Here is a 21,938-nt window from a genome sequence, read left to right as displayed (position 1 = left end):
CTTTTTCTTCTGAATAAATTCTAAACTCCCAGCATTACCTGGCATCTCTCTTCTCTTGAGGCCCCCCACTGACAGCTTCAGCCTTGGTACCCAGAATTCTCTGTACCCTAAACGCAACCCTCACCTATTTTTCCATCTTCAGTCGCTGCCTGGCCGAGTAGATCACCGCGTTGCTGGCCACAGGGAGGAAAAGGGTATCGCTGGACTCATCTTCACTTTCAGCATCTACTGACGGGTTCGATAACACGGGCTGTGTTTTGGGTTGGGAATTTCATGATAAAGAAGGAGGGCTGGTCCCTGCTTGTCCAGCATCGTGGTCTAATGGGATGACCACCCTCTACGAGAGGGCACACTTGCATTCCCACAGAGCAGAATCCGGACAGGGAGGGAAGGCACACCCCCGCTCGTGATGAGTCTAGTGCCTTACCTTCCCTCCTGGGAGTGCGGGTGCAGGCCTGGCCACAGAGAGGGGTGCCTGGGCCTCCTGGCTGTGATGCAGAAGCCTAACCTGATGGTCTGGCCGAAGAGCCCCTGTCACCCACAGGCAGGGGTCCCGGGAATGGCAAAGCCCTGCTGAGTGGGCAGCCTGCCAGTTTTAATTACCGGCTCCAATGAGTCATCCACCATCTTGTGGAGCAGAATTAGTTGTGGTGGTGAACTCACCACCACATATAGATATTTATCTCATTGAAAGACTTCTGTAAGAATCCAAAAATGAAAATCCAGAAGGAAAATTATATGTGCACATCCAGTCATTGTCCTTCCCATTCAGACAAAAGTCAGCCGAGCCCGTCGTCCTCTGTGTGTGTGTGTGTGTGTGTGTGTGTGTGTGTGTGTCACACTAAGACACGCCTCTGCCCTCACAGGATGGAATATGTCCAATCACAGGCAATACTTATTCTAATACAGGTTAATTTGCTACTGAATATATCACTTCTAAGTATGAGATTCCTTTGATGGAACAGCTTTATAGAATGGGATGGATGTTGGTAAGTTGCCTGTTGCACATACATGAAAACTGAAAACCCAAGTTTGGATCATTAGAACCATATTTAAAATAAAACACCAGGCACAGTGGTGGGCATCGATAACCACAGCACAGAGGCAGGAGGGTCCCTGCAGCTCACTGGCTAGCAGGGCTAGGCAATGCGAGAGTGAGCTTCAGGTTGAATGACAGACCCTGAAATATACAGATTGAGAGCAACAGCTGATATTGACCTCCAGCCAAGATACACATCTATGACATGACCCACACAAGAACAGATGCACACCCATACACACAGAAATACACACATACACGCACCCATATACAAACAGACACACTCGCGAACACATCCATACACAAACATATGCATAAACACACCCATACACGTATACACGAATACACCTTTATGAATATACACATATGTACACAAGGAACCATTTTATGAATAATAATAATAATAATAATAATAATAATAGAAATTCAAGAAAGCGCATAAACGAATGAGTGATAGGTTAGAAAAGAAATATAAGGCAGTTTGTTAGAAATGCCCATAATCTCACCATTACTACAGTCTAGTGACTTGATGAGACAAGGGCTCCCTTGGGTCAGGGTCTGTCTTCCCAGAGGAGCCACGCCTATCTACTAGCTGTGTCTCCCATAGTCTGTCCCTCGTGGGCTTGGGAGAGCATCTTGTGCCACAGATACGTAATACAGGCTCGCGGGAGCTTTGAGAAAGTATTTGACGCGGCGGCCAGAAGCCAGCCGCGGGAAGAGGCATGTGCCGGGGCACACGACGTCTGGACGTGGAGATGTCACAGCAGATGAAAGTGACCCAAGATCAACTTGTTGAGACAAGCCCTGCAGACTCTGGCGGTGGGGGAGCTGTGGGGTCGGGAGGTTGTTAGGCCTCAGACGGTGCGGACGTGCTACCAATCAATGTGTGTCTTAATACTGGCACTTGTGTGGCCGGCCCTGGGGTCCCTGGGGAAGGAGGCAGCTGCTCACGGGGGCCTGCCTCCACACCTGACACTGTACTTCCACTTTCCTGTTGGTGACCGAATCGGGCTCCGTAAACAGTACTTTGAACTTAATTAACTGATAAAAATTCTGCTCTTTTACGTAGAAGTTGAACTGATCAAAAATGATTAAATAACAATGATATCCGAAGTTCTTTCCTTAAGTGAAACCATTCGTCGTTATCAATGTTATGTGCCTGCTAATCTCAAATAATCTCATTTATTTTACTTGTGCCAAGTTCTATCCTCCGATGTCAGTACTTTAGATTTTTTTTTTTTTAATAATTTTTTTTTTCTTCTGAAATTTGCCACGTCTTATCTTGCAGCCCTCGACTGTGCAAACAGACAGGTGTTAGGGACTTTCAAATCCCCAAGATAGACATCTACACAACAGCCTCCACACACATAGCACCCTGCGCAGCACAGAATGATGAAGTCAAGGGTTGTGGGTTCAGAGGTGGACGCCTTGGGAGCAGAGCAGCTCACCCTTACAAAGGGGAGACACAAAGCTCCACCAGAAGGAAGAGGTGTGACCACGGAAGCAGAGGGTGAGTGGTGGGCCTTGGGGCAAGGGTCAGAGCAAACAAAGGAGGGCATTTAGCAGCTCGAGTGGGCAAGGGCAGACTTTTCCAGGAGTCGGAGAACCCGCCGCACTTGATTTTAGCCTGCTAGATTCGCTTTGGACATTTTTCTTTTCCTTTTCTTAAATCACATCATTATAGTGAACTGATAAAGATGTCGTACTGGTGGGAGACGTCATTCTGTAAATACGTTTCTCTTATTGGTTAGTGAATAGAGCAAGGCAAGAGAGGCGGGACTAGGAGACAAGGAGGATTCTGGGAGATGTAGTAGGGAGGAGTCAAGATGTAGGGAGCAGAGAGAAGAGGTCCGGACCCTCTCTCGGGTAAGATGAGACCACGTGAAAACTCTGAGATTGATAGAAACGGGTTAATATTTAAGACAGAGCTAGCCGATAAGAAACGCGAGTAACCGGCCCACAGTCCCATAATTGATACACTGTCCCTGCGTGCTATTTGGGGCTGAGGCGGCTGTGGGACCAGGCTGGCTGGAAAGTGCTTGTAACATCACACAGCAAGGTTAAGGTAATCACTGCAGTCTTGTCCAGTCTCAAACTCTGAGCATCTCAGTGGACCTTGGTACAGTTAGAACGGCTGTCCTGGAGCCATGGAGCTTTGTTTGATTTTTACACTTGCACCATCAGTCACATTATTTATGGACTTATCTACCACACCAAAAGAAACAACCGCGAGAGAGTAAAATGTGGAAACCCAATCAGCTTTACGTCCAGCTCCATGGCTCATGTGTCCGTCTGTCTGTCTGCATCCTGCTCTTGCTAATCACCTAATATGGTTTGGGTCACTTCCGTTAATAGTATACATTTTAAACACATCCATTTTCCTACAAGTTTCCTAACTTTATCTGTTGATAAACATGTAGGTTACTAACAAACATGAATGTCCACTTCTCTCTCTCCTTGGTAGGTTATGAGTTCTCCACATTTATGGCCAGGAGTGGAATGACAGGGTCATATGGAAATTGTACCTTTTTTTTGAACCTCCAAGGTGATTTTCACAATGGCTGTATTAGCATGCACTGCCACCAACAGTGAACAGGGGGCCTCTTTCCCACATTACCCCTCAACATTTCCAACATTAGATTTCTTGGTGATGGCCATTCAGGCTGGCTGAGGTGGTATTTCAAAGTAGTTTTAATTTGAATTTCCATGATAGGTAGGGATGGACACTTGTAAAGCAGTTATTCACCATTGGGATTCTTGTTAAAAACTGTTCATTTCTTTCACTCATCTGTTGATTGTTTTTTGCCTTGGTGTTTAGTTTCTGCAGTGGTAAATCCTGGCCATCAGTCCCCTGTCTGAGTGCATTGGTGGAGACCTCCCTTTCTGTGGTTGCCTCTGTGGTCTGCTGATGGTTTCCTTTATCGTGTAGAAACGCTTTAACCATGGAGTCCCATCTGCTCATACTCGGGTCTGGTTCCTGCACTACTGAAGTTCTGTCCAGAAAGTTCTTGCCAATAACACCATCTTGAGCAGTGTCCCTGGGGTCTTCCTCTAACACTTTCGGTGTTTCAAGTTTTTGTTTTTGTTTTTGTTTTTTTAATTAGGGTCTTTGATTCATTTTGAATTGATTTTTATACAAAGTGAAAGGTATGGATTCACTGATATAATTTTATTCTTCTGTAGATAAATAATAATTTCCTAACACCATTTGTTGAACAGGCATTCTTTCCCACTGTGTGAGTTTTTGCATCCTTTGTCAAAAGTAGGTGGTTATTGCTTTGTCAGATTATTTTCCAATCCTCTCCTATGCCACTTTGGTCTATGTCTCTGTTTTAATGCCAATACCAGGCTCTGTGTATAGTGTGTGTGTGTGTGTGTGTGTGTGTGTGTGTGTGCGTGTGTGTGTGCGTGTGTGTGTGTGTGTGTGTGTGTGAGAGAGAGAGAGAGAGAGAGAGAGAGAGAGAGAGAGAGATTATGGCTCTGTAGTATAATTTGAGCATATGTATCATGACACCTCCAGCCATGTCCTTACTCCTTGGGATTACTTCCTTGCTTAGGCTACTCGGGGTCTTTTATGGTCCCACCTGAGTTCTTAAGTCATTTTTCCAGCTCTATAATTTTTTCGTGGGGATTGCATTACATCTGTAGACTGATCTTGGTGGAATAGCCATTTTTACAATGTGAATTCTGCCAATCTAAGAGCATTGAGGTTCTTCCCTTGGTCTGCTTTATTTGCTTTGATTTTCATTTTCCATATCTCGGAATTATCACTGTAAATGTCTTTTGCCTCTTTGGTTCTGTGTGTTTTGAAAAGCTGTTTGGATGGGGTACTTTCTAATTTCTCTCCCTGGGAGTACAAATGAAAGTCCCCTGCAACTTCACTGTGCCATTATTTTCTAGTAGAGTCCATAGAGCTTTTCAAGTGGATTTCAGGTATACTGTTTGAGTGATAGTGTCCAGGTCAGTGGTGCCCTAACATGCCCTGGGTTTCTGAAATCATCAAGGCCTTCCCATGATGAACTTCCTCGTCTCTCTTGCTTGCTGTCCACGGAAGTCTTGGTGACCTCTCGCGTGACCTGCTCTTCCTTCTCCAAGGGCGTGGGGTTTGGTGAATGTGTCTGTGTCGGTGGTGATTTGTTTGACATTAGTTAGGATGGAATTCCTAACCACTAGACCACCAGGAACGCCAGGTAGGATGGGATTCCAATTCAGTTGTAAGAGTAAGTGAGGGAGAGGCCTTGCTTCTGGGAAAAAAGGGACAGCCAGGCCTTCCCTGCCCTTTTGGACAGTGCTGTGTCACTCCCAAAGTCTTGCAACCTGTCTTAGTCAGGTTTTCTATTGCTGCGATGAAACACCAGGACCAAAAGCAAGTTGGGCAGGGAAGGGTTTATTTGCCTCACACTTCCAAATAGTATTCCATCACTGAAGGAAGTCAGCACAGGAGCTCAAACAGCAGGAACCTGGAGGCAGGAGCTAATACAGAGGCCATGAGGGAGCTGCTTACTGGCTTGCTCAGTCTACTTTCTTACAGAAACCAGGACCACCAGCTGGATCCTCCGCCTTCAATCACTGATTTAGAAAAGGCTCTACAGGTGGGTCTTATTGAGTCATCTCCTTAATTGAGGTTCCCTCCTCTCAGGTGACTGCAAGCTGACACAGCATTATCTGGCACACAGCCCTTCTGTGATCTGAAGGAGAACCAGTTGGTCTGTTCTGTGTGCCACAGAGGATGGCTGGAAAGTCAGCTGGATGCTTGACTATAGTGTTGAATTCAGTCAACAGCACACTTGATTTTGAAAGTTTGTTTTTGAAAAAGCCCAATTCATACAACTATGGAGGTATTTGTTGCGTGTACTTGGCAGAAGTAAATGGGGGCCAGGAGAGGAGAGCATGTACACATGAGAAAGGGAAAGGAAAGAGAAATGAGTAGTTGATAGATGCCAGAATCTGTGTGCAGCTAGAAGGAAAAGCAGCTGGAGTACGGTCAGTGAAACGAGCCTTGTCACGAGCTTCTTGGCTTGTGCTGCCTCCTTCTCTGACTGTGAAGGTAATAAAGTCTCATTTTGATGTAGACTGTAGAGACCCAAGGGCAGGCCAAGTGTGAGTATCTGCCTTTGGCTGAGCAATCAGCACACATGCGGATGTTTCCGTATCCACCCAGAGTCCAGTAAGATACAGCCCTGGGCGTCAGACAGCTTCTGAGTGCTTGCTTGTTTCTCAGGCTCCTCAAAAGCTGATGGACACAATGCATGACTCAGTCCCACCACTTCTGGAGAGACTTATTCAACAGATCCCAAGTCGCCCTGTCGGAGTGACACTTGCCGGTCAGTTTTACACAGCGCTGTCCTCAAAGCTAAGCAGTGAACCAATACAGGCGTCCATCAACAGGTGGAGAAAATGTGGCTTGTGTATACACTGGACTATTGTTTACAGAGAATGAGGCTACGCTGTCTCGGGGAAATGGATGCAAGTAGAGAGACCCGTATTAAGTGAATTAAGTCAATCACAGGACACAGTCACCGATTTCTTCCTCTTACCTGCGGGTCCTAAATGTTGTAGAAGTGTAAATCATACACATCCTGATGACGTGAACTTGAGTTAGAGCTGCCCAGGGGAGGGTACTAATGGGAGAAGGAGAGGTGAAAAGGGAATGCTGGGCATGGAGAGATGTCCTCACAGTGTATTCTCCATGTGGGGTGACAGTGAACTAGCAAACCCTGTAAATACAAAAGAAAAGAGAAAAACTCTTCGTGTGACTGTGAGCCCTGGCTCCATCAGCAATGCTTTTCCTGGAATGCTTGGCTGTGCTGTGGGTCAGAACACAGATCCCGCCGTGAGGCAGGGTCCGATGGGCCTAATAATGGAGCCTTGTTTGGCACTTTTCATGAAATGGAAGTACAGGAAACTAAATGAAATCAAAAGCCCCTTTCAGCTGAAAAAGAACAATGGGCCTAAGTAAGTTAGGATTGATGAGAAGGACAATTCAATCACTCTCTGCCTTTGGGCGAGCCATTTTACCCAAATAGGATGTTAGTTCTCACTGGAGAATCAAAGGGAGACTGAAATGAAGGATTTAAAGCCATACGAAATGACTAGTTATCCCAGATGACCGGATCCAGGAGGTCTGAAACCAGTGCTTGCTTGATGTGTTATTTTGAAGAAGTTTCCAGAAAACAACAAAAAAAAAAAAAAAAAAAAAAAAAAGAAATGGATATTTGATCCATAAAGAGGAGTGCAAATTCAAAAACAGATTCATTAATTCATTCATCTGTTAATATTTCCATGCAGATCTGTATGACAGAACCCCAGGCTGGGTCAGATGTAGACACAAAGAAAGGTCAGTGTGAGTGTTGTATAGATTGTGAGTGTGTGTGTATGTATGTGTGTGTGTATGTGTGTGAATGAGTGTAAGTATGTGTATGAGTGTGGGTGTGTATATGTGTGTGTGAGTGTGGGTGTGTTTGAGTGTGTGTGTGAGTGCACGTGTGTACACTGTGTGTTATGTGGGTAAGTGTGAGTGGGTGTGGGTGTGCATGTGGGTGTGTGGAAGTGTGTATGTGTATGTGAGTGTGTGTGTTGGGGTGTATATGTGTGTGAGTGTTCGTGGTGAGCACCTCATGGTGATGGGAATTTTGACCTTGTTTCCAGGCCCATGGAATCAACTGTGTGGAATCAACTTCACCTTGCTCTCTTCCTTCTCCTGGACCCTCAGCCCGCCTAATAGCTTATCTCCTGCGGGTCGTAGTTGGGGCCTCCATCCTTGTGTCCAAGGCTAAAGTCCCCAAAGTTGGAGCTGGTCCTTCATCTGTTCTTTCAGCATCGATACCTGCTGGTGTTGCTGAAGCTTGGCTGAAGGCTGACTCCACAGCATGCCTCACACTAGTGCTGGTGGCTTAGCAGTGTGGCACATTGTCCCTGACATGGCATGGTCACCTTCAGTCTCTCTTGTAGCTTTCCCTGGAAAACAAAGCACCACAGCCGATTGTCCTCTGCCAGCATACTCAGGCACCCTCCGGGTTTTCCTCACTCTCTCTAACTGCATCGCACTGTGTGCATGCACGGATGCATGTCTGTACGTGAAGCATGCACAGGAGAGCAGCTCCCATCCTGCATGCAGGATCTGGGGAGTGTGATGCTGGCCATTAGCTTTCATTCTCTCTCCTGCTCCTCAGGAGCTCCTGGGAGTCTCTACACCTGCTTTGCCACTCCAACTAGAAAAGCAACAAGAGGCTCAGTTCTTACTGGAATCTAGGCAAACATTTGAGTACACATTCATTAATTGCTCACGCAATTATAACATGTCTAATGCTATTACAGTATAGCGCCGGTGATGAAGATGGGCATGCGCTGGTCACGGCTTAGAGGTTTACATGAATGAGCCAGTTGTGTTATTCTCCAAAGGCGGCTGTAGTGGGTACTGACTGGTAACATCCCCCCTTACATAAGGAACCCAAATGTGGCTTGCACACGGTCCCATAGCTGAGTTGCAGCAGAGACAGTCAGGAGTCGGGGTATCCGTGATCTGAACTGCACTTCACTGATACATCAGAGTTCACAAGAAATGGACACAAGTGGCATTCCAGGAGTTGAGGAAACACTCAGCAGAGAGAGGCCTGTTGGTTGCATTTGGAACTTGGGGCATAAAGGAAATGCTGTAGTAAAGCTGGACCGTGGACTGTGGCTGTGGACTGTGACTATGGACTGTGGCTGTGGACTGTGACTATGGACTGTGGCTGTGGACTGTGGCTGTGGACTATGGACTGTGGCTGTGGACTGTGAACTATAGCTGTGGACAGTGACTATGGACTGTGGCTGTGGACTGTGGCTATGGACTGTGACTATGGACTGTGGCTATGGACTGTGGCTGTGGACTGTGAACTATGGCCTGTGGCTGTGACTGTGGACTGTGGCTGTTGACTGTGAACTATAGCTGTGGACTGTGGACTATGGACTGTGTGGACTATGGCTGTGGACTGTGGACTATGAACTGTGACTGTGGACTGTGGCTGTGAGCTGTGGACTGTGAACTGTGGGTATGGACTGTAGACTGTGATTGTGGAGTGTGGACTGTGGATGTGAACTGTGGCTGTGGACTATGGACTGTGGCTGTGGACTGTGGCTGTGGACTGTGGACTGTGGACTATGAACTGTGGGTATGGACTGTAGACTGTGATTGTGGACTGTGGTTGTGGTTGTGGCTGTGGCTGTGGACTGTGACTGTGGACTGTAGCTCATGTCCTTCACAAATGCTCCCAGTGCCAAGACTTGTGTTGCCTCCTGCGTGGCTGCCTGAAAACAGCCACATTTTCCTGTTTCCAGTCATTTCCTTTCTCTGTGGCACACGACCAGACTCCCAACCCATCATTTCCCTCAGGCCAAGTCGTGAAGGCTGTCAGCTCTTCCCTCTTCAGGCATCAATTTGATGTCCTTGTCTTCTGAAGGAGGAGATGCCTGGAGCTCCTCTCAAGGACCTCTCCTTGTGCCCCTGTGACCACTGTGGCCTTCACTCAAATGCTCATCTGTCTGCCATGCTAGTTCTTCATGTGGCCCTCAAGTCTTTGGTTGTCCACCCAGCCTCCTCCTAAATCTCAACTTGAACGCGTGGCCCATAACCCCATCCCTGTGCAGCTCCGGATTCTGTCAGTCAGGGTCCTATTGTCTGTTGAAAATGTTGGAGACATTTGTATCCCAGCCTGCCCTCCACTCTGCATGTCTGGTTAATCACATAACCTGGGTCAACATTCCTCTATTCCTCCCATAGATGGACGGACGGACGGATGGACAGATGGACGGACAGACACATCCTTTCCGGTCACTTCTTTCTTGTCTGTGCTAGGGAGCACAGGCATGATTCAGGCCCCTGTGGCTTCTTGTCTGAACTTGCACTGACACCTCCCTCTCAGACATTCGCCCCTGAACCCTGATGTTCCTACAACCCCCACTGGGTCTTCCTGTAACCCCACGCGCTTACAGCATCACCTCTAACCTTCTCTAAAATGTCTAGTCCAGTCTCTTCAGTCTGACACGGAGGCCCTCCTGCCTCTTCAGAGCTGCCTGACGGGTCATCCCAACCCAGGTCACATTAGCCCAACCCAGACGCCGTCTCCTGAATAAGCTCTGGCCGTCTCCCAGCCTTTCTCAGGGGCACCTGCCCGGAACTGTGTCCATCTCTCATCTTGAAGCCGTGTGCCTTGTCACAGCCCTGCACCGGATGACACGGTCTGCCATTCACTCCATCCCGTACTTACTTTCTCTTTTTAGCAGTGGCCTCTCCCTGAGTACCCTTGATGTGGGCCCTACTCAGACTTCTTTCTAATCATTTATAGCATTGTGATCTGTGATTGGTTTATTTTTTAACTTTTACTTTAGTTTCCTGAGTTAAAAAAAAAAATGGAAGAAATCCTGAGTACAAATAGTGCAAATAAAATAACTCACCTCTGTCGAACACATACACAGAGAGCGTGCTGATGTGGAAGACTGCCCACTACTGCCCCACACAGCCGGGCCTTCTTAAAAGTCTCCATAGGGTATTTCCACCCGAGCTAACCCTGCTAACCCTTTTCGTTTTCTTTCCATGATTGTACTGGAACCAACTCTTTCGTTCCTGCATTCAAGGGCAGATTTTAGTAAACACTGATGTGCTCTGCTATGAATACCAAGGGGCAGGAGCCACACATAATGTCTTCCTCTCTGTCCCTGGGATTCCACCGAGACGTTCCAGGCCTGTGCACATCCGCTTTGTTTCATGAACGTGTGCTCCCCCCCCCCATACATCGTCCCTGCAGCCCCCCAAAGTGTGCTGTTTTTAGCATTGGTCAGGAATGTGATAAAGGGAAGATAAACTCACAAAATGTATTTTTATACACATTTTCCCCCTTGATCTTTCTCTTTGGTTGAAATAAATGCTAATTTTTAACTTTTCAAAAATTTCCTTACCTTAACTTTTTGGCATGTGATGGAGAGTGGGAATGTTCAAAGCTACGGAACTCTGGGCTCCTCCTTATTTATTACACTTGAAAGCATCATTCATTGACTGTTACCGTTACGAACATAAAATTTCTCCATAATAAAGGTTAAGTGTGAATAAATTCGAGATCTGCTTACAACTGACCTTTAACTGTCTTGGTAGCATTTTTGACAGAAACTTAAAATAAGGTTATTGTACAAAGTAATTTGATTTTCTATCCCACGTCCAGATTGGTGACTCCATATTTAATACCCTTCACCTAGACAGGGCAGTCAGTATTTATATAAAGCAATGACCATTCAGGCAGTGGGGAATTGCCACAGCATACCAGTTTGTGTAAGTTTCCATCTTTCCCTCTATGAGCGTAGCCAATGTATCCATCGAGCCCTAAAGATCTTTCCCGTCCAGCATTTATACTTACCAGTAATTAATTAATTCTCTCTAAAAAGTCTTATGTATCAAGTGTTAATTTTATTTCTCAATGAATTCATTTTACTTTTATTTATTTCTATTTTATTGTTTCTAAATTTGTTTTAATCATATATGAAAATGCCATTCTCTTTGGTACATTGGTCTTTAGTCAGCCAATACTCTGAGCTCTTTTCCCGGTTAGGGGTGTTTGTAAATTCCCTGAATGTGTTTGTTCTGTAGACAGCCATTTCAGCCTCAACACTGACCAGTTTTCTTTCTCTCTTACATACTTTCAAGATCATTTTTTTTTTCCTTGTCTTGTTGTATCAGCAGGAACCTCTACAACGCTGAATAAAGTAATGGTGACTTATTCAAAGTTTCACCAGAGTGTCATGTTTGCCCGTGCATTTTCCTTCAGATTTAGTCTACAAATATAAATATAATGTTGAAGTGTCCTAGCAGTTTACCCATTGGGCCCTGGTTTTAACATACTGCTGGAATCTTGCTTTTTCACAAGGGTGGCTACAGGACTGAGCTTGGGCTCATATGGTGGGTTGTGTTGCTGTCTTTTATGTTGCTTTTCTTAAAAGATGTTTCTGCAAGAGGGTTACACAAATTCATTGTGATTCAGTGCTTCAATTTTTTTTTTCTGTAGTGATTTTCTTGTTGATTTGAGTAATTCAAAATAACTTCTAAATTCCTAAATCTGAAGATTAGGAGTTTGGCTTTTGCCTTACTAAGTGTTATTTTGTTTATTTTTTTATTTTTTTTTTCGAAAATATGGCATCCAGAATAGATGTTTTAGGGTTCCTTGAGACTCCTTTTATGGCTTAGTACACATTTAGCTTTCAAAAATATTTGCAACGTGTTTTCAAAGAACACATTTTCTGTTATTGTCTAATATGAAGTACTATGTAGGCCCACAAAGTGGAACTTATGTCCCAAATGTATTTTGAAGTTTTATATTTTAAAAAAAAAAGTTAAAAATAAAACACGGTAACCATAAAAACCTGCAAATATAACTAGCCCACCAGAGATGGACAGATATTGGGCAGTTGTCAGATTTTAAGAAAGAGTTTCAGGCCATGCCCAGGAGAGAAGAGAGGCAGGAAGGACTTTTCCGTTAGTGTAGAATTTCTGTGCGTGCGTGGGACATCTGGGCAGCAGCTAAACAGGGGTCACAGCTGAAAGTGGACCTTTCACATCAACCGGAAAAGTCACCATTACATTAACGGTTGAAACGGAAAGAAATCATGCAATGTCTTCTAATTGGCTATGTTCTTCATGGCACAAAACTGGAGAAATACCTTCCTCGTGATAATTCAAACTTCAGAACGCAGAAAAGATTGAAATTTCCAGCAGCGTAACAATGGCTGCATTAGTAAAACAAAAAGGAGGTGTTCCTTCCACATACGGATGACTGTGTCCTCTCCCCCCCCCCACCCAAATAAAAAAAGGGCCTGGAAAAGAAAAACAGTGGTTCATATTGGAAAACAGCAAAGAATATGAAAATGTGGTTCACAGGCGAGGGTGTACAAATGGCTTTCAGAAGTGCCTTTGAAAGGTGGTTATGCTCACAGGAAGAGAAATGGCCGTTAAATCCACACTGAACTCCCATTCTTACCTCTAATGTCGTTAAGGATCAGCCTCTGATAGCATTCTCTCCAGATAAACAATAGAAACACAGGTACTGGTTTATTGCTTATGGGGATATAACTTGATACCGTATCTGTGAAGCATTTACTTGGCAAAAATCTGTCAAAATGGCTTTGTGTGTGTGTGTGTGTGTGTGTGTGTGTGTGTGTGTGTGTGTATTTTGACAGCATATATATGTTGTTATATATGCTATATATATTATATGTGTATATCATATAGATAGATAGATAGATAGATTATGTATGTGGTATATATTCTAATAAAGCAATTCATCCCCTGGATTTTGTCCTGCCTCCTACTTCCCACACATTCCTTCTGAATGTGTCCATTATCAACTAAGACGTGATGACGGTGTACCTTGTCTTTTGAGAGCACACTCAACCCACCTGACTTCCTCTGCTGCTTCTTATGAGTCCTCCCTGGATGTCTTTTCCTGGGTGCAGCTGTTTCTTGTTCCTCCTGTTGAATTCCTGGAACTCGATTCATTCCCTCCTCTCCATCCTGTTCTCGTAGAAGTCGATTCTGGTTCTAGTTTTCAAGAGATCCTTGCGTTGTAACCTGATCACCGGGCGCAGAGGTCATCGGTCAATGGCCGCCCGCATCCCCATTGCTGTCAGAACTGGCGGTGACTTGACGTGGCTCTTGTCATGCTCCCCCGGTTGCTGTCCCACCATGGGGAGTGGGGTCCACTCTGTTGATTTCCAAAGGGTGTGTATAACCTGTGCTTAGCCTCACTAGCCAGCTCCTCGGCAGCGTATTTAGATTCTCTTCTTTATCCTGTAGGCAGTCAACCTGCAAGAATAAAAATCCTTTGGCAAGCCATGGGTTAGAGCAGAGCCCCATCGGTGCGGATCCAGCCCTGGGAGTTCCTCCTTATTTTTGTTAGCAGCCCCACCGGGCACACGGTGGCAGAAGGGCTTTAGTTCTCCCAGAACATCGCAAGGATTTTTACCCTCTCTTGGCATGACTTCAGTCTAATTTTGGGCCTTTATACATAGTCGCACTTGTTTCTGGTTGCTTCTAACTCTTTGAGTTTGGAGTGATATGATTTTTCTTTGGTGTGTCTAGGCCCACATCCTTCGTTGGAAACACATGCATCTTTCTTTAACTCCAAAAGCTTCTCGGCCATTATTTCTTCAGAGACGGCTTTTCCTGCCCATCTCCCTACCGCTGCGCATGTCCCATGAGTTGGGAAAGTCTGCCTCAGTTGAGGCCCTCATTGCCACCTCTCCGAGTTCCAAGTTTGACACTCCCCTTACTCCAGTCCTGTGACCCAGGCTCCCAGTCCACTCCTTGCCAGCGGCTACCCCACTGCCCAATCCAGCATCTGCGGTTTCAGGTGGAGGATACTGTTACTTCTTCCTAGCAGGTGTCTTTTTTTTTATTTCACTTTGTGTGTGTGTGTGTGTGTGTGTGTGTGTGTGGTGTGCATGGGTGTGCATGGGTGTGCATCCTCAGGTGAGTGAGGGCATCTGCCGAGGTACACGTGTGTAGGTCAGAGGACAGCCTTGGGTATCTGGTCCCTGTGAACGTCATTGCTGTTGTCTGAGATTCAATGTCTTGCCTTTACATTCTTTCGACTTTTCCTTTCTCAGAGACTTTTTCTACTGAAAGTTGCCCAGCGAGTTTATCTTTCTGTTTCGGCGAACGAGGGAGAGATGCCTTCTACGCCCCTTTTCACGAGGGAAGCAGCCTTCAAGTTTCTTGGCTGCACGGGCGTTCGCGCCCAGCCTCCTTCTCCTGCTATGATGTGTTTTCAGCGCCCTGTGTCAGCCTGGGAGTGACCCCTCCCGCTGTGGTTTGCGATAGGATTTCCTCTCCAGTGTCTGAGGGGCTCCTGAGCCCAGCTCATTTCCTACCTGTGTTGTTAGGACATCCTGTTGTGTGTGGTTTTGATTTTTGGCAGCTTGTGGCTCCATCTTGTCTGCCGCTTTCCTGCGGTGGGTGGGTTCTTTTCTATGCCAGAGAGCACGTTTCATGTTAAAAAGCTTCCAGTGTCAAAGGTGTACATACAACACATATGCTTTAGTTGTATATTTAATATAGCTGCAACATAAAATGGCTGAAGCAACGTTAAGTTATTCTGTCTATACACTATCCTCTGTCTATACACGGTTAATGACAGGCCCCATATGTGTGAAGTGTTGTACACACATCATCTGCAGACAGCACTTAACACCGCTCCTTGCAACAAGTTAGTGGCTGCCTCTGAGTGGAGAACACTGTAAAAGCCTTGTTTAGAAACGACATAGTAAGTGCATACAAGTCCACAATACTTTCATAGCTAACTGCACCTTTATACCTTAGCTTCCGATTCTGAGCAGTGTCCTCGGGAATTATTATATGGGTCATGACAGCAGCTATTTTCTATATTCCATTCACTAATTGATGCAACCATGTGGGAGGTGTGTAGCCTCTGGTCAGCACGTCCCAGAAGCTGTTAGCCGCTCCGTGTGTCTTCCCATCCAGTAAGGCATTGTTGACAGACATGCCTGTTGTGGGGATAAAACACTGCATGTGATAGGCTAAGGGAGACAGAGCTGTATTGCTTTTAGCCAAAGATCACGGGAGGACTCAGAGATCCAGCAGTGCGAGCACCGAGACTCTCACAATGTGTCCACGGATTCAAAAGATGGTGTTGTGCATGAGAACACTTCATGCCTCTGGGGCTAACATCCAAGGGGTTGCTGACCAGTGAGGCTCCTGTGATCTTAACCTTGTGTCCAACACAAGTAGGTTGTCATGCTTGCGTGGTATTCTCTTTACCAGCAGAGCCATCCCCACAGCCCTAAATGCGTGTTTTGAAACATCCAACCACTAGTATTTTGTTTCTGCCACCTGAGCTACAGGAATGTGCATCCAAAAGAACCATTTAAGTGGGGAGGGGTGAAGGCAGGCGAGTCTCTGTAGCGTATGCAAGACGGGATGGTGTGATGTGAAAGCCCCCAGAGAACGGGTCAGGGAAGCCCTGTGGTAATGGGGGGAGGGGCTCAGCATTGGGGATGTGGTAGCAGGAAGCTCAGGGAGGATGGCAAGTTCATGGGATTGTCATGTTGTACTAAGGAGATAAGAGGAGGGTTAATGGATTAGACTAAAGGTGACCATTGGTGGCCTTGATCAAAAGAAATGAAGGAACCAGTGGGAAATGAGAGAGAGAGAGAGAGAGAGAGAGAGAGAGAGAGAGAGAGAGAGAGAGAGAGATAGAAGTCACTCTAGAGAACTCTTCCGGAACACTTTGCTGTGAAAATGGTCCCATTGCTCCTAGGAGAAATTTTGGGAAAACGGAAATGGAATAGGAGGGAAGGACAATCAAGAAAAGTTAAAAATCAGATAAAATGTTAATAAAACACATGAAGCTCCCTGTACTAAGAACCCCATCAAGGCTTGCCAAAGCCTAGGCAAATTCAACAGAAGGAAACAGCATTATGTTCATAAAACGGTTCCCTAGAAGACATGCAAGCAGAAAGCTTCTTCCTGAGGAAGTCACTGCCTTTCTACGGGGCAGACCCACAGCGTGTAAAGAAGGCTGTGTTGCCAGCATGCCGTGGTGAGTTGTTGTGCACCGTGGAGGTGGTAGACCCGCCCTGACGGCTGGCGAGCCAGGGAACAGGCTGGCCAGGGAAAGACCAGGGCAGCCCCATGCTCTCAGGGAACAGGCTGGCCAGGGAAAGACCAGGGCAGCCCCATGCTCTCAACCCTCACTTGTTTTCCCTGTCTTCAGCTGCTCCCTTCCTTTTCTGTGTTATTTTGTGAATTTGCCTTGGAGATTTTGCAAAAAGAGTCATGTGAGTACCCAGTATCTGTCATTTAAAGGAACATTATAAAATGGAACGCAGACAGCAAATCCCACCATAAGAGAAATAGGAGAGGCCCTCCAAACACAAGGTCCAAGAGAAAAAGGAGTGTAACCCAAACTTCAAGCTTCAAACTGAAGATCACTAGCTCTTGCCTCTGCCTCAGGCTGAAAGGGCTGATCCTGTCCCCATGAGCATTCACCAAGCTTCAGACCGTAACCTCTCCTCAGTGTAGCTGGAGAATCCCATTTGTCCTATCCTCGATGTGGCTAGATCCTGTTCCTGTCTTAAATACCTCTCTTGAGTCCTGGGATTAAAGACGTGAGCTCTGTTACTCCTTTAGACTGATGTAATCTCCTGTAGCCCTGGATGGCCTTGAACTCTGCCCTTGTCTCCTCGGTCCTGGGATTAAAGGTGTATGCTACTACTCTGTTTGTCTTCTATGGCTAACTAGTATGGCTGCCTTGCTATTTTGATCTCCGGTGGCTTTAATAGATCATAAACAATGTATCACCACAAAGAAAGGGAGTAAAGGGGTGGACTACACTCTTCAGGCAAATCGGTTATAGTACTATTATAGTAAATTAGACTTCGTCCAATTGCGCTGGTCGTAGTGAGGAAGGTGAAATTAGGACCAAGGACAGCTCACCAGGTTACAGCAATGCGGAGCCTCAGTGTACTCAACAACAGAGCCTGAAGGCAATGCAGCATCTCACATCCAGATGGCTCGCATTTGAATCCCTGCTCTAGCATTGCTTACGAGCTTCAGTAGACCTCAAGGGAGATGTCTAAGCACCCTGTGTCCAGCAGGTTTCCCATATTGACCGCTGGGACACTAGTTATACCTTCTAACGTTGTTGTATTAAGGACACCAATGCAATGTTGATAGACGTTAAATCAGGCATAGTTATACCTGTAAACGACTTAAGTTAACCCGCGAAGTACAAAAGTTGATAATTACATAGGTCATGCCTACAGGTGCAATGTTCTACAAGGGAAAATTAACAAAATATAAGTTTCAGTAACAAAGAATGGCTGTGATCAGTGACATGGGATTTTTTTTTAAATATATGCTTAAAAATACAAGCAAAAAGTAGTACAGGAGGCATTGACTATGAATCAAGTGACAAGGTAAAATTAAAGGTAACGTTTTACCATTCTTATCCAAGTGAGGCAGCAGCAAATTTCCCATAGTGTGCAGAATGCCACTCCAAAAACACTTGGGAATGTGCAGAGAGCCTTAAAAACATTACTCAGCAGCTATTCCATACACTTTTACTGGAATCAAATAAGTTGTGTAAATTGACGAGGAATATCAAGTAAGTCCGAGGTCTGTGCCCACCTACATCTGTCAACCTCAGATCTGGAAAACCGCAGACGTAGATTCAGATCCACGCAGGCCCTCCCTCGGTAAACCCCCGGGGAAGAAAGTACTCTGTCGCTTACTAGTTGCCCGCACCCTGGGGGTAGCAGAGATGAGCCTGTAGACTCCAAAAGGCTGAGAGGGAAACATCCTGGTAACATGGAGCATTCCTCGGGCGTCACCCAGTTAGGTGATCATGGGAAACAGGGCACATTGGTAAAGACTTGGAAACAAGGAGGTTGACACCGTGCAGCACACATGAGTGTCCCCGTCGAGGGACTATCATGCTACCACCTTGCCAGTGGTCAGTCAGTCTGGCTGTCCTACACGGAGGAGAACCGGGCAAAAAGGTAGCATCATCCCCCACCCACCTTCTAGAATGTAGTCCCCACCCCCAGATCTGTCCAGTGGTGCTGGAGGTTGCTACAAGGGTCTTGCAGGAAGCTGTGCTGTGATGTTGGGGGCGAGGCGTTCAGCAGAGGGGAGACAGACATATCCCTGCTCCTAAAGAAGCAGGCAAACGGAGACAGATTTGTGCCTTAAAGGATCCACTCAGGGTTGGAATACCGGTCATTCATTCCCCTGTTTTCTTGATGGCAGCGGTATTATACCGTTACCCATATTCCAGGCCCTAGTAATTGTCCAGTTATTGGCATTCACACATATCCCCTTTGAGGCTCCTGTTAGAAATTTACACACAAATCTATTGAAAGTGGTTTGGGTTTTCTTTCATTCCTTTCTTACCCATGTGTTTTCCGTGTACCTAACTTGAACATTCAAGGTCAAACGTGGCCCAAATGGTAAAGCAAACAACAACAAAGCAAAATCAACAAATTAGTAATGTGTTCCCAGTGCAGATGGTATGCGACCAAGGCGCTTGATGGTTGAGATTTGAAAGCTGACAACGTTGCCCTCATTCTGGTGACTAAGGTTGCAGGGGGCACTCACAGCTCCAGGAGAGACTGAATCTTGCCCAGAGCAGGGGCCAGCGCTGCCTGCGCGGCAGCCGTGCATTCTTTCACCGCCGCCGCCGCCTCCGGGCTCACGGTGTTTTATTTTCTCTCTGTTTCCAGGTAGAAATTGAGAAGCTGGATTACCACCATTACCTGCCTCTGTTTTTTGATGGGCTGTGTGAGATGACATTTCCCTATGAGTTCTTTGCTCGGCAAGGAATCCACGACATGCTGGAACACGGGGGGAACAAGATTCTACCTGTCATTCCACAGCTCATTATCCCGATAAAAAGTAAGTGAACCGGTTTAAAAAAAAAAAAAAAAAAAAAAAAATCGTCACTCAGTCTCACACCACCACATTTGACAACTTGCTAATTAAGAAGTGAAACACAACAGACCGAGGCGGTCCCCAGGCCGGTTGGATCCTCTAGAAATTGAGTTACGAGGCAGGACAGCTGAAATCTTTGAAACAATCCCTCACCGCTAAAACTAAACTAAACCGTGACTTACCCACAAGCCAAGCAAACCACGTGAGAGCTATACTACTTTGAGGTATAGCATGGTCAGTGGCAGTGTTCAGACACTAACTTGTACAAACTCTAATTGCCATTAATAACAAAACCCAGAGAAGCAAAGCGGCCAGCCACTGGAGAGTTCTTACCATCTACCAGAGCTCAGCCCGAAAGGGCGATCCTGTCCTCAGACTCCATCTCTAGACTGCATCTGTCTCCAACTAACCTCACACCTCACTGAGCTCCTGTCTCCTGAGGCTTTATATTCCACTCTAAAGCTGGGGTTAAAGGCGTGGTGGGATCTCAAGAGCTGGGATCACCTTCGTGTGAGCTCTGTTTTCTCGTTTAGACTGGGTCAGTTTCATGTAGCTCAGGGTGGCCTTGAATTAACAGAGATCAGGCTGCCTCTGTTTCCTGGGTTCTGGGATTAAAGGCATGTGCCACCACTGCCTGGCCTCTATGACTGACTAGCGTGGCTAGCTTTGCATTCTGATCTTCAGGCAAGCATTACTTGTTAGATCGTTGTAAGCAAAGTACCACCACAGTAATGTGTGTGACCTTCTAAGTGTTCTGCACCCAAATCCCAAGTTCTTGTAAGATAGAACCTCTAATTTTTTTAAGTTAAATAGAAATGCAATTTTGCTGAGAGTCTGTGAGGCAGTAGGGGTGATAATTTTGGGATCTGGAATGCAGAGAGTAGATTCTTAGCACAGTGGGTTCCTGCAGTGACTCTAGGAGACAAGGACCCCTAGCGTTTCCATTTATAACATGCGAGCATGCTTCCTTCCCATGGCTCCTTCCGGGGTGTGGCTACCTCCAGCTTGCCTGAAAGCGCCTCTTCTGCAGCTTCCTGGTGTTGTCCTGTGCGTTTTCCAGGAACCACACCAGGGCTGTACTTGCTTTCCTTCTCATCTTCTTAGCTCCTGCTAGAGCTGGTAACAGAACCGCCACAGCCCAAGGCCTCAGTTACTTGGTTTTGCTTATGGTCGTCTCTTTCTGATCTGATGTAAGTGAACATCATCAGGATTGGGACTTCAGCATGGGACTCTCAGCCCGCTCTGGAACTTCCTCAGCTGGCTTTGAACTTTTGGAGAGAGGGCAGCATACCACCACCACACTTGTACCCAAGAAGGGTCAGGTGGCCTCATGTGAAAACAAAAGCCGTTCAAACGGGCCCTGAGTAGGGACAGCAGCCCTTCCTCTCACCCACCAGCCACCTGCAGGAGTCTTTACAAGGCCCTCAGGAACAGCACAGAGGCTGAGTAGCTCACCTTTCCTACTGGTGATTTGATTTGTTCTCTCCGCTGGGCCGCTTGGCTTAGAGAGCTCATGTTCTGGTTGAAACAGCACACTTCTTCAAAGACGATACACAAGTTTCACAGAGACACAAAAAGGGGGCCAGAATGTTCTCTCCAGGAACCTTCTGACCTTTGCTTCCCACGCCCATCAGAAGAGCAACAAATTCCAGATCGCCGCTGTACTCTCTAAAGTAGGTACTCTGTCTATTTTAGACGGGAGATAGATGGGGGTCTCCTTGAGAGGCTACCACACTTCCTTGGTGCAGATACTGGTGGGGGGGGATAGAAAGAGTGTTCCTACGTGACATTTTGATTGTTTTCTACAGTTAAAGCAGAGCAAATAAGAGAGTGGCTGACTCTAGGTGAAAAGACAGCTAATCTGTTTGATCTGTGTTTGAAGACACATAAATAAATCGAAAGAACTTGCCTTATGAAGACAAGATTTATGGCCCTGGAATACCCGAGGTCATTCGCTGGTTGATAGTGGAAACATTATTAAAAACTCAGCAAACATGATTTGTCAGAGGAAATTAACAAAATGGGAATTTGATAGCCCAAGGTTCCAGTAGCCAGGACAACCTATTGCTGGTGTGTTTGTCATTACCTGGCTGGTCAGGATGCGGTCATCACATAACCCTCCTGGTGCCTATCACTGAAAGCCAAGCATCTCTCAGGGAGGAATGTTGGCTCACTATGCAGCATCTTTCAGGTTTTAGCTCATGGTGGGAAACATGTGCATAAAATACATCTCTCAGGTGGAATTCTGGAATAAGGCTCATTGATCTAGAAACAGCTGGTGTACATAATTGGCATAGCATGTAATAGCTGTGTGTATCTTATTTTCAAACTGTATTATTAGTATAATTGTGACTTTACCTGGGGGGGGTGAAAATTAACCTTCTGTCGCCAGCCTGCGGTTCTAATTAATATCCATGAAGGCAGAGC

At 46.1% G+C, this 21,938-nt stretch overlaps 1 protein-coding gene across 1 annotated transcript in view; it reads left to right on the top strand.

Moving 5' to 3' along the window:
- Nucleotides 1-21,938, top strand: part of Pacrg (parkin coregulated) — a 365,017-nt gene that overhangs the window by 183,239 nt on the left and 159,840 nt on the right. Inside the window, exon 3 of the mRNA XM_051206043.1 lies at nt 19,304-19,475. Coding sequence (XP_051062000.1) covers nt 19,304-19,475 — 172 coding nt within the window. The remainder of the gene's footprint in view (nt 1-19,303; nt 19,476-21,938) is intronic.

This window comes from Phodopus roborovskii, unplaced genomic scaffold, assembly GCF_943737965.1.
Source record: "Phodopus roborovskii unplaced genomic scaffold, PHOROB, whole genome shotgun sequence".
Taxonomy (NCBI): domain Eukaryota; kingdom Metazoa; phylum Chordata; class Mammalia; order Rodentia; family Cricetidae; genus Phodopus; species Phodopus roborovskii.
The sequence above is the reverse complement of the archived record's forward strand: the minus strand, read 5'-3'. Positions and strand labels throughout refer to the sequence as shown.